This window comes from Strigops habroptila, chromosome 1, assembly GCF_004027225.2.
Source record: "Strigops habroptila isolate Jane chromosome 1, bStrHab1.2.pri, whole genome shotgun sequence".
In the NCBI taxonomy this organism is placed as follows: Eukaryota; Metazoa; Chordata; class Aves; order Psittaciformes; family Psittacidae; genus Strigops; species Strigops habroptila.
In genome coordinates, this window is record NC_044277.2 from 60,602,120 (window position 1) to 60,617,626 (window position 15,507).

General features: G+C 35.5%; 1 protein-coding gene across 15 annotated transcripts in view; it reads left to right on the forward strand.

The window, feature by feature from the left end:
* The window catches only part of ZNF236 (zinc finger protein 236), a 78,420-nt gene that overhangs the window by 29,863 nt on the left and 33,050 nt on the right, over window positions 1-15,507 (forward strand). For 11 of the 15 annotated variants that reach the window (XR_003990889.1, XM_030482229.1, XM_030482263.1 and 8 more), the window contains exons 8-13: window positions 15-86; window positions 5,230-5,433; window positions 6,978-7,206; window positions 8,959-9,231; window positions 11,230-11,433; window positions 14,577-14,721. Coding sequence is in view for 14 of the 15 variants with exons in the window: in XM_030482229.1 (XP_030338089.1) it covers window positions 15-86; window positions 5,230-5,433; window positions 6,978-7,206; window positions 8,959-9,231; window positions 11,230-11,433; window positions 14,577-14,721 (1,127 nt within the window). In the remaining variant the exon portion in view is untranslated. The remainder of the gene's footprint in view (window positions 1-14; window positions 87-5,229; window positions 5,434-6,977; window positions 7,207-8,958; window positions 9,232-11,229; window positions 11,434-14,576; window positions 14,722-15,507) is intronic. The other 4 variants (XM_030482207.1, XM_030482217.1, XM_030482198.1 and 1 more) reach the window with 3 other exon arrangements.

Below are 15,507 nucleotides of genomic sequence, written 5' to 3' on the forward strand. Positions count from 1 at the left end.
TCATTTCTTTGTAGGACTCTGTCACCCAGCCTTTAGCAACATCCCCTGCTAATCTTTTGCAACCTGTTGATAACAAATGGAAGAATGTAAGTGTAGAGTTTTTGTCATATTTTGTCAAGCCTAAAAGTGGGAGAAACTTTACAGAATTTTGTAAACTTTGATGTAACTGGTAAAAAAGTATATGCAACAGTCCTCTGTGGTAAGTTGATCAGCTGATAACGTGGAAGGCAAGCTTCTTGGTGAATGCAGCTGGTTATCTAGCAATGGAACAGGTCTTGAATGGATTGTATTCCCTCATTTGTTATACGCTCATGCTTTTGCATATAATTCTGTTCATTAGCTCTTGAAAGTGGAGTCAAATGCTCTCCTGTATAAATAGACCACAGGAGAGTAAGGACTCGTAAAAATACTGGATTTTTCCACTCCGACTTCAGTTCACAGGGATACATACCATGGTTTGGGCAGAGAGGGAAAGAGCTGTGTTCATACTGCTTGAGTTGGTTGGAATTGAGGCAGCACTGGAATCGTGGGGCTCAGGAGGAGCCCCTGGAGCCAGGGATGTATGATGCAGAGCTCACTTTCTGGAACCCCATAGCGAGCAGTCTTGATGTACAGGCAGGTCTTTATGTGCCAGCCACAGTGAGAGCAGTAGCATGTGTTTTTGCAGCTATGTAGCATGTTGCTTGTAAACTACAGGTTGGAGCATGGTATAGTGACAGACTAACTTCACTTGCATTCCACCCTTCCCAACATCAGCCACTGATATTCTTCTCAGGTACTAGAATCCACAAAACCAAGGACTCAGAAATCTGGCAGTGTTGCTCTAATGTCACCATAACCAGTCTATCCACTTTCTTTATTTCTTGACTCTGAATTCATTGTTCAAGGACCAGTTAACTTAGAGATAGACAGAACTGATATGAACTACTTAATTGCTAATATTTGCTGTATTGTATAAATAAATAGTTATACTACGTTTCTTATTAGATTTTTAAAAGTATTAAAAACATCTGTTCTTCAGAAGCAGTTTACTTTAAGCAAATTTTCATTTTTTTTTAACAAATTGAAATAATTTTCCTTGCTAAAGAGTGGTATCAGAAGTGATGCCTGGTTTTTAGTGGGGGGCTGTGTGTGTGTCTGTGAAAGCACAGGTCTGAAAAGAAGTTAATGATTAATTTAGGATACACTTTATTGAAAATATACTGGATTATATTCCTAAATAATGAATCTTCATATAATTGTGGCAGGTTCATGTTCTAGAAAGGGAGGAGCTTGCCTAGAATGCAGTCTGTCAATTCATATTGATCTCTTAGAAATCACTCTTTTAAAAAAAAGTATGATTTAATACTTAAGTGTATTGAATATTATTTAAATTCAATTTTTGCATTTCTCATTTGACTTTGTTTTGTGTGTAGTAGTTTGGATTCAAAAGCTGTCCAGTAAATCAAATTCCACAGAGGAACTGATGACCTACTTGTTTCTCAAGAGTCAGGAGGATGGGTTTTTTTGTTTGTTTGGGGTTTTTTGTTTGGTTGGTTTTTGTTGTTGTCTGGTTTTTGGGTTTGGTTTGGTTTTTTTTTTTTTTTTCATTGAATCTGAATATTGAAATGAGTCTCCTGTGTCAGTGTGTCGTATTGTGTGGTTCCAGTTTGGAGCAACAGATCCCATTGCCCTCTCCTCCCAGACTCTTGCTCACCAAGTGAGAGAACTGGTCTAGTTCCGTCCTTAGTGTCTTCAAATGTGTTTCTTCCCCAGCGCATGACTTAGTAACTGCTAAGCCACCAAGCAGTTTGTGTCTGACTCTTTATGGAGTCAATGTCAGCTTAGGTGTGGTGGATCTAGGAAGCCAAGCATGGTTTTCTAGTCTAGCAGTTAGAGCAGAAACCTGAACTCTCTTTCCACTTGCTGGGTATCTTCTATTTTTACAGTAGTAACTATATACTGTAACATGTATGGGAATCTAGTGGAAAAGGAAAGTGTGGCATCACATCAAAACTAATGCAGACAGACCTCCATGGAAAGGTGAATCAGCAGCAATTTTGTTACATGTTTTCAGATATTCCTCCTTTGATGTACTATCTGCTTGTTTCTATGCCTTCAGATGCACAGCCTGCTTGTTGATGTGCAGTTGCTGTTCATTTGTTGAACCTGGTATATATGCTCAGATTCCTCCATGGGACTGCACCATTTATTACACGTGGCTTAAAGAAAGTGTATAGGTACTTTTATTTAATAAATGATTGCTTTTTGGTAATTAGTTAGTTGTATCCTTAATTATTCTTCATTTTCCTTCTTGTAAAGAAAGTGATAAAAAGCAAGGATATGTTTTGTATTTTCAAATAGAATGATGTACAAAGATTAATGTGAGGCACCATGAGTGGTTTTTAAAACTTTCTGAGAGAACTTGTAGAAGAGGTGTGAAGGAAATTGCTGTTGTTACTGTGTTTTGGATGGGGTCCCTTGGAAATTAAGTCTTTACTGTAGAGTCATACTATTAAGTCTTAAGTTATACTATTTAATATTTTATCAGTCATCTGGAAGAAAATACAAAATAATGACTGATTGAGGTGGTACAAAGGTTGAGGTAATTTATGAAGAGAATGAATCACTGAAACAGAGTGATCTGGATTTCTTGGTGAGCTGGGTGCCACAGGCAATATCTGTTCTGATATAGACAAGAATAAAATCACATATAGAAGAACAGGAAAAGTGGGCCATATTCACAGGATAGGAGCTTTTGAGGATTTTAAATTCCCCTTATAAATAGGGAGGGAAGAGGTTGATTTATCAGCTAAAAGCTAAGTTTTCCTTGCCTGGCAAGATTAATTTTGGTCTTTCAATTTAAAGAAGAAACTTTGCATAGAAATGAAAAAGTAGTATGTCTTTTGTATTTCATTCTGGCAATTTTTGCTTTTGTTGGTTGCCAGCTTTATAGTGTTCACTATTCACGAACTATTCATGATACAGGAGGAATCAGAGCCATCAAAATTCTTCAAAGTATGATATGATGGTTTTTATTATTTAAGAGATTCAAGGTGCATTAGTTTGCCCATCAGATAAAATATTTAAGGATGACTCGATCTGCTGTTTTGAAGAAAAGGGAAAAATCTTTTTAATAGAGAAAAGAAGTTTTGAGGGTTGGAGCTAGACAAAGTCACACTTAAAGTATGGAATTTTTGTGTGGATAATTTACTGTTGGAGCAACTCATTGAAGTTGGATGGCAACAGAAAGATATGCTACAGTAAATCACTTGATTTAAAGAACTGCTCTAATTTCTGTATGGTTACTTTACTTGAAGGAGTGATTCACTCAGAGCAGTCACGCGGCCTGTGTTGCACAGCAGATCAGACGGACTAAGGGTGGTCACAAGGTCCACTATTCTACTTGAACAAATGTGGAATTACGAAGTAGTAATAAAACACTTCTCTATGCTGTTTTAAAAATCAGATATTGAAGTGCGTTCTACAAAGAGACCTCTGAAACATCTCACAATGAACAGAGTATCCTAAGAGTAATGGTAACAAACTTCATATGCAAGCGTATGTGTATATTATTTTTCAAGAAAGATGACCTATATGAGACTGTATATAAACTGCTGTGTAATATTTGAACACACTGGCTAAATACATGTAATACTGTAATTTTCATGTCAAAGATGATGTTGAGCAATTCCTTCATTAACAGTTTTTTTCCTTCTGCTAAATGCTGGGAGAATCTTGCAGGCTTCTGGTGTAGGCTTCTCACTCTACTAAAGAGCTTCCCTGCATTCTGTTTCAAGAAAATGAATGATCTCTATCAAGAGCTGTTACACTCTTTAGCAAAACGCTTTGCTTCATTTCCTGTTTACTGCAATGAAAATGGCATATAGCATGTTTTGTTTTGTAAAATACATATTGAAATGTTTATAGCACTTTTGCAAAATTGGAATCTGAAGAAGCGGAGTCTTTCCATCTGTCCTGCTGGTGAGGTGAAAAAAGACAAAGCAATGGTTAAATTGGCAAAATAGCAAATGCTTTTCTCACATGCATGCGAGAGAAATGAGATAAGGGTTTGTTTTATATCATCTCATGAGAAGGCATTAACAATACTTCATCAAATTTGCAGGATGTAGCTAAGTCAAGCTAATTTTTCTTAACCATCTTTTGAATACGGTGACAGTGTCATTTTAGCTGTCCAGTATAACTTGTCAGTATAGGAAAATCTCAGGGGAGTTTTCAGATTGGAAGAAATATTATGTACATGAAAGCCTAAGATTATTCTTTGTTAAAAATTATCTGAAAGAAGATAGTGTTTTCTATATATGTGTGCGTGCCTGGAAGTAATTATTTTTAGAAAAGAGAAGCGAATATTAGAAGCAAATATCCAGTGTGCTCTAAGGAACAGAATTATGGGGCCAGCAATTACGTATTTCTGTTTTCTGCAGTAAATGATTGAAAGCAGTTGTTTCAGTAACGGTATACTTATGTAGTCTGTTTGTTAAAAGAAATTTACGAATGAAGAAGAACAGAAAGAGTCTGTATGTTTGCGTTTAGAAAGAAGTACCAAGGTTTGTTGTCACTTCTTTTTTTCCTTCATATTTGTTACTGAGGTAGCCTCAGATAAAATTATCAAATCAAAGATTAAGAAATTTGATTGTCAGACTTTAAGGTGTTTTTAGTATTTTGACACAGCTCCATGTGTATTTAAATTTTTAGAGTATAAAGAGATCCTTCCAAAGCTAAGAGATTTAGAGGATTGAAAGTTGAAGGGAAAAAGTTAATAGTTTGTTCTGAAAATTTTTGATGCAACAACACAAATAATTTCATACAAAAAAATCTCAACTAATAGAAGGTTATTTTCCTAAATTATTTGCTTTAGTTAAATGCAAACTTTAAAAAGACAACCGTGTCAGTGCCATTTATTTGATTTGGAATTACTTTTCATGTGACCTCTACATGTGGAATTCAGTCTTTGATCCCTCTATATTGTAAAGTGGTTGAAGGTTCAGTAGTTACGATAAATGTAATTCAAGCTGTAAGTTTACAGTTTTGCAGCTTGGGAAGAACTCCACAAAAGGGATATACAGAAACATTTCTTTAGTGGAGTGAGTAGACAGCTCTGTGTAATTCTTATGTTTTAGTCAAGTGGACATCCTTGTAGTAGACGTTTTAGATAAGGAAGCTGAACAGGTGAGTTCTTACATACTTTTCATCTTCCTTTACAAATGTACCACTTACTGTATATTTCAGGCCACACATTTTCGGTCTCCACTTCTTCAACAGCCAGAAAACCAGGTTTCTTCAGCTGCTGCTCATCAGGGTCAGCAGGCTGTAACTGATGTCATCCAGCAGCTCCTTGAGTTATCAGAACCAGGTCCTGTAGAAAATAACCAACCTCAACAACCTGGTCAGCAAATCAACATTGCAGTGGGAATCAATAGAGATATTTTGCAGGTAAGAGCTCTGTGTGAGAACAGCTTAACATTTCAGTGGTTTCCTTCTTGTTTTTATTTTAGTGAAATTTGTTGTCCGTATTTTCAATTATAGCATTTCTTCTGCATTTCTAAATGGTTTATCAGTCAAGACAGACTTGTAAAGATCTACTGAAAGGGTAGCTTACAAGATATCTTTGTACAGTATTACAGAAGCAAGGTTATAAATAGTGATTATATGGCCTAGAAGAAAGCTTTAAGTGTACACACCCATACATGGACATTTCATTGATTCGTTTGGCTTTTTTTTTTCTGTTGCCTAGAAGCATCTTCTCGCTTGTCCTTAAATTAGGCCGTGCTTAAAACATGATGACGTTTAAGAGGGGAAAAATAAACATTTTTATCTGGTTAAAAAATTAGAATGTATATGGGACCTTTATCCTGTTCTAATTAATAAGGGCTATTTGAATATTTCCTGTTGTGCAAGAAAATTCCTTCCTGGGTCGACCAATGTTTCTTGTAACCCATTATTCTGTCCTAGATACTGGTAGTAGGAGATGCTGTGTAACAGAAGAGGTGCAGGGCAGTAATTCAACTGCCTGTGCTTGTTCTGCAGCCTCCATAGAGACACAAAATAGAATGAAAACTTCTTTAGTATTGGTGGTAGCCTGCTAACCTTTAAGCTCTTTTTTCATCTCTAGTCGTTTAAGTGCCATTTAAATTTCTTTTTGGAAGATGTGAATGTTACATGTAACTATGTGTATGAGTTCTCTAATGTATGGAAAGTGATGTGTGGTTGCAGCAAGTTACAACATGAAATGTAACTATTATCTTGATAGTTTTTTTGGTTTTTTTTAAATTGGTCTTTGAGATTGGTTCTTGAAGTTTTTGTATAAGCATTTAATCACTGATCGTGGTGTTGTACAAAATAAACAAAATGTAGTTTTCTTCCAAGTAATCAAATATCTGCACACTCTTACTGAGAAGTCTGTTTGAGGTCTTTGATCCAGAACCGTTTCAGACACAATAGCGTTCATAAAGGTGCCTACACTCCAGTCCCTTCCAGGTGTACGTGAAAATGGGTGCATAGCTCTTGCCTCAGTCAGGTGGTTATTGCTGGTTTGTTAACAGAGGCTTGTGAGCTTTGTGAAGCCTTTCTTTGGTTTAGCATTCTTCATTTTTCTTTATACCATCTATGGCTTCTCCTTAAGCTGATGGGCTTCAAATTTGACCGTTTATGGGGAACTGTTCTGTCATGTAGTAGGTGTAAGAGATAGCTATATATTCCTGGAAAATGCTTGATTATGTAGAAATAATTGGCATTTTTCTGAAAGGCAGCTGTTGGAGCATGTACTAGTGCAGGAAACCCAACTTAAAATCTCACAGAAGTCGGTGTTGTGTAAGAATGTTTTTGCGATTTTGAAATCCAGCTGCAATTTTGGGAGGTCAAGACATCTAATTCTTCATTTATATTTGCGATATATCTTGTAAGTATTTGCTTGAGAAAAGTTGTGACAGTAGTGAAATGTTTCTTTTTTAATCTGGAAGTATTTTTTTCTCTTTTAGCAAGCTTTAGAGAACAGTGGGTTGTCTTCAATTCCCGTCTCTGCACATTCTACTGACTGCAGCCAGGCTAAGACTCCTGGGACCCAGGATCAGAACCCGGATGTCCAGACTCTTTCAAATCATCAGGCTGACTCCAGTAATGCAGAACAAGATAAGGAGCAAGAGAGTACAGATAAATTGGATAAAAAAGAGAAAAAGTTCATTAAGAAGAAGTCATCATTTTTACCTGGTAATGTTGCCACTGCTTGCTGCTTTTTGTGCTGTAAGGTTTATAGTATGTGTGGGTGTGTCGATGGCTTTATAAAGGAATTTCCCAAAACATATTGTGGATCAGTTACGAACTTCATTTACTCTTGTCTAAACCACAGTATGTGTAGAAGTTGTGATCAATAGTATTTACAACTTTCATTATACTGATGCAAAACCATGTCAGAATGTCATTAAGTGAAGTTATGCTGTCAAATCTTCTAGATTTAAACCAGTGGAATTTATGGAAAAGGACAAAAAAGAAAGAATACAAATCTTTTTGCCTTTTTTTCACATCATCCTTCTCTGAGAAGGGACTGGGTTTTTATGGTGCATCCCAGATCAGAGTTCTTGGAAGCACTACTCTTCCTCTTTGGAAGTGAGGCTGCACAGGGGCAGAAGTGCAGTACTGCTGCATCATGCAGATCTTCACTGAACTAGGCCATGTAGGGAAGGATGAAGGCTGGCACTGTGGATGATACTTCATGTCACCTATGCTGGGAATCGCAGTACTGATGTGATATTAATTACATGTTAATATTGCACCTCCGTACTTTACTGTGGTTATGCAAGCCTGGATTTTGTCTCCATGTACTTAAATGCAACTTTAGGTAGCATTGAGGTTGCTAGAAGTGGTTTGTTCCAAGCATAGGCATCATACTTCAATGGCTGGCCTGGTGGAGACAGTGCTAAAATAAGCAGTCATTGAGCTCTATCTGTAATATCTTCATAGATACACTAATGTTACTTTTTTTCTGTACAAAAGAGGCAGAAATTGATCCAAAGTTGAAAACTCATCTTGTCCACCATAACTGCTAAAAACCAACATTAACTTTTTCCTCTGGTAATAGTAACTGCTTTGTTCCTTGTGTGTAACAGTAACAACTCTCTAACTCTGACTGCAAATTAAAATGAAAGGTCTCTACTGTACAGTCAAACACAACCACCTTTATTTTTTGATAAAATAACCTCAGCATATTGATACAGTTTACAGAAAAAAGCCACTATGTGAACAGATTTAAATGAATGAATATATGATACTGAACAACATATATGAATAAGAAAAGTGGTAGGATTTAGAAGATTCTTTTGACATTTTTGTCTAGAATAAGGTATCATAAAACCTTTGGATCATAAAACAACTTCTGTGAAAAGGTAGCCTTAAATTGTAAATCTTTCAGAAGGACTTTTTATTCCTATAAAAAATTATAAAATGTAATTTAAGTCTGAATTTGGAGAAGAGAGGCCCATATAAAGTATCTGCCCAAGTTAGATAAGTGTTTAGTACTTAAAGTAATATAGTGGTGTTATGCTTGGGGAGTTAGATTCATTGTTGCATAATTTTGTATTAATACTGTATTTATAAGTTAACTGGTATGTTGCATTACAACTACATTCTGTATTTCTAAGTGGCATAAAAATTCTATTCTGTGAAGTCAGACATTTCTTAGCTTTTTTTCCCTTCCTTTTTTTTTTCTTCTTCCTTTTCAGTAGTAGAAAAATGTTCGAATTTCAGCAGGATTCTCTTGGGTTTTGTTGTTGTCATTCCAGTCCATCACTATTTTTGTGAAGTATCTGATAGAGAAGTTAATTTTCTACAAAGTGTGTTGTAGTGGCATCTATTTCACAAAATGTTTTTGTGTTTTGATTGGTTTGTATAATATCGGTGTAGCAGAATTTCTGAAGAACTGTCAAAATGTTTAAAACACATTCGTTTTGATGTTCCTTATTTTAGGTTCTATACGTGAAGAAAATGGAATAAGGTGGCATGTTTGTCCATATTGCTCTAAAGAATTTAAAAAACCAAGCGATCTAGTGCGCCACATTCGCATTCATACCCATGAGAAGCCTTTCAAGTGTCCCCAGTGTTTCCGCGCCTTTGCCGTTAAGAGTACTCTCACAGCACATATAAAAACACATACTGGCATTAAAGCTTTCAAGTGCCAATTTTGTATGAAATGCTTTTCCACCTCAGGGAGTTTAAAAGTTCACATTCGTCTACATACAGGTAAGGCCTCAAAATTGCATTTGTATTTTCTATAATGTGGGTGAATCCTTGAATGGAAAAAGATAATTGAAGTGCTTAAATTGTAGAGATGTCTACCCTGTCATTGACATCTATTGGACAATTAACCAGTTTTAGTGTCTTACATAATGAACTTAATTTTTTTCATATCTTTCTAGTTTTTCATGGCTTTGGAACTTTGGGCTCTTAAAAAAGCCATGGACATTTAGTTTTCTGATGATGAGTCAGCTGTTGCTCCTTTTGAATATCACTATTGTGAGTGTATTTAATTGTGCTTTCTAAAGAGTCATACTCTTAGAATTTGGATTCTGATTTTACCGACCCCCACTCCTCTTTCATATTTACTCTGCATCATTTCTTCCCGCCCCTCTCCCACACTTTTTGATAATTTCACTGTAGCACTCAGGACTATTTCTTTACTTCCCATTTTGTCTTCAACAATAAGCTGTTGCTTCATGTTTTTGCCAATTTACCTGTTTTCAGTATCTTATACTGCATATTGTAAAACTCCTCCATTCATTTTGTCTTTGATTGCATCATATATGATATCTTCAATACCTGTGTTTCTGTGGCTGCTCTTCTGTCCTCTACATAGAGAAAAATGAATTTTCCACTCTTAGTGGACTACCTGGTTGTTTTCTGCTTTTCTTTGTTCTTGCAGGTCAATAAGCTTTCAGCAAGATAAGCTTGTAAACATGCTTCTCTTTCCTTTCATTCCTGTTTATGTATTTATGCGTTCTGCAAAAGTGTCATTAGTTGGCTGTGTGCCTTTACATTTTATAGTCAGAGGCTTTAATCCATGAAATAACAATGTTGGATTCATCTGCAGAAAGTTTTTCACTTTATTTTTTGTAAACCAGTATTTTTTTCAGTTACTTTAAAGTCATCCTTACTCTATTTAAGAAGTCAGACTCATACAAAGTGGCAAAAGCGCTAGGTGGCTTGAAAAACGCGTAGTCCAGTGTTCATGGAACTCTAGGATGTAGTTAGGCATTGTTCAGCACAATCGTTTTTTTTGTCAGAGGTGTTTGCTTCTTCCTCTCTCTAGCAGATTAGGCTTACTGGTTCAGATTAGAAATTCATGTAGCCCCCTATGCTGTCCCTAATGGCAGCATGTGAAGCCTACGTTAATGCTTCTTAGCAGTGTACACTAATCTTTGGGTTGAGGGCTTTGTGAAGCAGGTAGTATCTCTGCACCAAGCAGCACGTTGTAGATTTTTGTTCCAAAGAACATGGCTAATTGGATTTGAACCCAAGTGAACATATTACTAGAGCAACCTGACATAATGAATTGAAATGTTGAGCTACATGTTGAGTAAAGTATCATATGATGATTTAGTTATTATACTATGAAGAACGGTTCATCTTTTTTTCTTGTGCATTTTTTCCATCTGTGATTTTATAGAGCTTTCTTCATAAGTCAGTCATGTTTCCTAGCCTTCTAAGTCCAAGATTTCCCCTTCAACAGAAGCTGAAAGTTTGTCAGCTTTGTCTGTCTCTGTAACAAGTTCTCCAGTATCCTTGCCAAGGAGAAATTTCTACTGGATTTTGCATTGCAAAAGTATTTCATAAATAATTCCTGTTGACATGCTTTTTATTATATATCATTTGTCTATGTGTTTGATTCTTTTTTCTCACGGTGTTTTTAACGGTCTCTTTTGGAAGGACATTTGCCCTGCTATCTGCAATTCTTAGGATAGCTTCTGGAACCCTTTGAAAATTGCTGTCACTTTTGCATCATCCAGTTTCCTGATAACAGGCTTGCTTAAAGTGATATGTTACAACCAGTTAGTAGTTCAGCAATTCCATACTTACTTTTGATTGGATTTTATAGATCTGCTTTGAAAACCTATTTAACAATAAACACCCTGACAGAAAACAAAGAAGAAAACACAGGAAAGATAATATGTATTCCAAGATGACATTTCTAGGACAGAGGAAATAAAGTCACAAACTAATTTGGTTTTTAATCTTTTGCAGGTGTTAGGCCTTTTGCTTGTCCTCACTGTGACAAAAAGTTTAGAACATCGGGCCACCGGAAAACTCACATTGCTTCACATTTTAAACATACTGAACTAAGAAAGCTGCGACATCAACGTAAACCAGCAAAAGTTCGAGTAGGAAAGACGAATGCTCCAGTACCAGACATACCTTTACAAGAGCCCATACTCATAACTGATTTAGGTAAAGAGCAAGTAAATCCATGCTCTCTTGAAATTCGGATTTTACTGGAAAATAGAGGATACAGTTTAATCAGAGCTTACTCAGAAAGATGCACTTTGAAATAAGTCATTGGAAAAAATCAGGCTTCAGAAAAGTGCCTTTTTTTTATCATTTGCTTGCACTAGAATTATTGAGAAGAGTCTTTTTTATTTACAGAGAAATTGTATAATCCTTACCAGAATAAAAGTATGTGCATTTTTACATTAGAAGAAGAGTCGAATTAGACTGTTTTTACAGAAAAGGTGATGGTTCATGACCTAGATTCTTCTTATCATGTTTATTCAGATTACATATATTAATGAGTCGGCACGTTGTATGATTTTAGTGTATTTGTTGTAATTGACTTCAACTGAATTAGTGGTAATTATTAGTGGTAATATTTCAAAAAAGGGCAGAATAATTCTGGCATGTGCTATAGAGAAGTCATACAGTTATTTTAATTCTGTTATAGAGTAATTGTTACAACATTACATAAAATCACGTTTTGGAAGACGGTAAATTGTACAGCCCAATCAAGACAATGTCTTGTTGTCCAGTAGAGGTCAGTGTAGTGGGCAAGGCATTTACTCTTCGTATTGGTTTGACTCCTGCCTTCTCCGTTGTGTAGTCATCTTAGTGTAGTAGAATATTATATTGGTAATATTTTTATCCTATATTGATGAAATCTTTAACTCTCACTCTTTAAAGATCCTTCTGCTTTCACTGCTTCCAAGAATTACTGTATGCAAGAGAAGTGGTCATTTTGGTATCAGGTATATGAAACTTAGATTTTCAGAGTAGCAACAAAACTTAGCCAAAAGCTTCAGATATTTGGATCACACAATGTTTCTTTCTTGAGTAAACCCTGGAAACAGGTACAGTCCTGTTTCTTGATTTTAAAGAAAAAGCATTCTGATACAATTGAAATCTGTGCAGTGAATTTCTGGATTTTGGAAAAAAACCCCACAATTTAAATACTATAAAAGTTGTTTCCTACAGGTACTGATAGCACATGAACTCTGCTGATACTGGAATGTTCAATGTGAAAATAAGAAGTTCCACCAGTTGTCTAGAAGGTGTCATGTTTTTCCAACCCACTGACAATATTTCCATGATTCCCAGGAAAAAATCTTACTTATTTTAGGCTAGTGCTAGAAACTAGCATTGTTGCTCTGTAATAGTGTTAATTTTTGAGTGACAGCTTTGAGGAAAAAAAGTTGATAAATATGTGGCTTTTTTAAAAAGTTGAAATTATTCTAAAAGTCTATTAAAAAGTCTGCAAAATGTTACAATGTTCGTTTCAATTTATTGCATTAGTTGATGGTATTCATTGACTAGAAAATGCAAAAATTTATTGTCATTTTCCTAGCATGTCCTGTGGTTCCAAAGATGGATCTGATAGGAGAAAGAATACCTTTTTATTGAATGTTCCACTTGGATCTATTTTACTGCTTTGCCATATCGAGTGTAGAGCCACCTTTAACTATTCTAACAGTTTGGAGAAATGTTTCATTTATCTGAGTTGAGCAGGTTGAGTAAATAGATTGGAAATTTTATTAGGAATTTCTGTTATTTCTGTTCTGTTATGTATGTTGTTAGGGATTTCTGCAGTGCTTCTGCAGGCCAGAACCACTGTAACCTGGGATATGCTCACAAGTTAGCTGTCATTTATTCGAAGAGTTAACTGAATTACTCTGCTTTTATATGATCATAAATAACTTGAGAGCAAATATTTGTCATACAGAGTTTCTTCTCTTCTGGTTTGGAGGATTTGTGTCATCTCCTGTATGCCTCTACTAATTACCATCACAGAAGAATGCCAAAAGGAATTCAGAAAGTAGGGTTGTGGGTTTGGTGGGGGGTTTTGTTTTGTTGGGGTTTTTTTGTGGGGGTTTTTTTGTTTGTTTTAAGAGCAAATATTTTTACTAGACCAACAGAAGTTGGGGAAGATGAAGGAAGTTTTGGCATATATGTATTTTTATATGTATGTAAAAAGTATTATATATACACATAAACTTTTTAAAGTCTGAGACATGTAAACTTGTTCTTTTTTCATTGTTGCCATCTCTTCTCAAAATTGAGAGAATTTCCTTCTCTTCTGCTCTTTTCAGCTGCACTTCAAAGTCAGCAGAAACCCTTTGAGCATTCCTTTTTGAATATGAAACATAACATGCTAGATGAAGTAGCCTGAAAAAGGAAGAGAGAGCATAAAAGGAAAAACTTAGGACCATAAGGGATCTTTTGCATATTTGTTGAGATTTTGCATCACTCCTTTAGCCTTGTGTATTAATATTGAGATGAGTACTTTTCAGTTCACAGATGTATGAATGATGAGTTTATTTACCTGAGAAATCTGCTGCTGTTCCCATTCTGTCATGGTGCTTGGGATGATGCCCTTCTGCTCGCTGCCTTCTGAGACAGCATACTCATGCATTAGTAGTTGAATGTTTAGTATGTTTTAGTATGTTTAGTTGAATGTTTAGTAGCAGAAACTTATAACTGATTTTCCACAACTACACTTGAATGACTTCAGGAACCAATGTATAAAGAATATTTCATAATAGTAAGTTTTTGGAAGTACGCAGAGAATTAGCAAGACTGACTGATTAGCCAAGTTGATTATGTACAAATACAATAAATTTTCATGGATATTTTTTTTTTTAGCCTTTAAGTAAAGGCACATATATATATCCTGGTACTTTGTACTTTTCACAAAACGCATATTAAATATTTGTCAAATTATAATGTGTATCTGGGGTACATTGACCAAATGTCATTGGGTTAAGGTGGAAGTTGGTAGAGTGAAATAGTATTTGGTTAGCAATAAATTTGTAACTGTCAACTTGAAAAAAAGTTAATGCCTGTTTTGGACATACATGAGGCTTAATGTAATGAGGTGGACCTATGGATAAAAGCTATCACTAAAGTAGATACCATGTACAATACAATATATATAATGCTAAATAGATGCATGCATAATTTTAAGTGCTGAAAACATGCTCATTTTCTTTATATTCTTGCATACTAAAAGTTAAGTTACTTTTTTCAAATTTAGCTCTTCAGACTCCTGAAACTTTGGAATAACTTTACCAGTTTTTCCTTTTTGTATGTGTTTATGTGTGCAGGTCTTATCCAGCCAATCCCAAGGAATAGCCAGTTCTTCCAAAATTATTTTAACAATAATTTTGTGAATGATGGAGACAGACCATACAAATGTTTTTATTGCCAACGAGCCTATAAAAAATCTTGCCATCTTAAACAACACATCAGGTAAAATAAATACAAAGAAGAAAGGAAATATATGTAATACATTTATGGAAATGTATGAAATTTATATAGTTTCCACTGAAAAGACTTCTCTTTTTTACCATCACTTAAGTAGTAAACCAGTGATAATTGATTTTTCTGGTGAAGCTGGAGGAGGCTTTGGGCTAATTCATACTTATGTGTAGTCCTAGCAGTACAAGTGCTTACTTCTATAGATGTATATTGGTAGCAAAACAGATATCTGTCATACTTCTTTATTATGGCATTTGATGTGGTGGTCATAGCCTTCTAAGGCTACTGTAATCGTAAGCCATCCCTAATTTTTCCCAATTTTCTTGAAACTTGCTTCATTTATCTTTCGTTTCCTAGCATTCACATTGCCTTCCTCTGAGCTCTCACTTCTGGGATGCTACAGTCATAACCCTTAAAATTCTCATCGCACGCTCCACAGTTTTCTAACCTGTCCATGAGTCTGTTTTATATCTCAATATAGTCTGAATGGGAAATTACTCTAGCACCTCTGGAAGGAAGGATATAGTGAGTGGGATATGTTGATAAAGAGTTTACCCACTTGAATATTGCTTTCACAGTCAGAAAGACCAGTTGTACTGTGCCTCGTTCAGGGGGTATTCAGGATGGGCACAGTTCTTTTCCCAAAAGCTTTGTTATTAAAGGTGGTAGTAGTAGTATATAATATGAGGAGGACTGTCTTGGGCTTTTTTTCTGCAAAACTTTTGTGGACATTGTTTTAGTCGAACTGAAGAAAATACATGTGAATGATAATATACT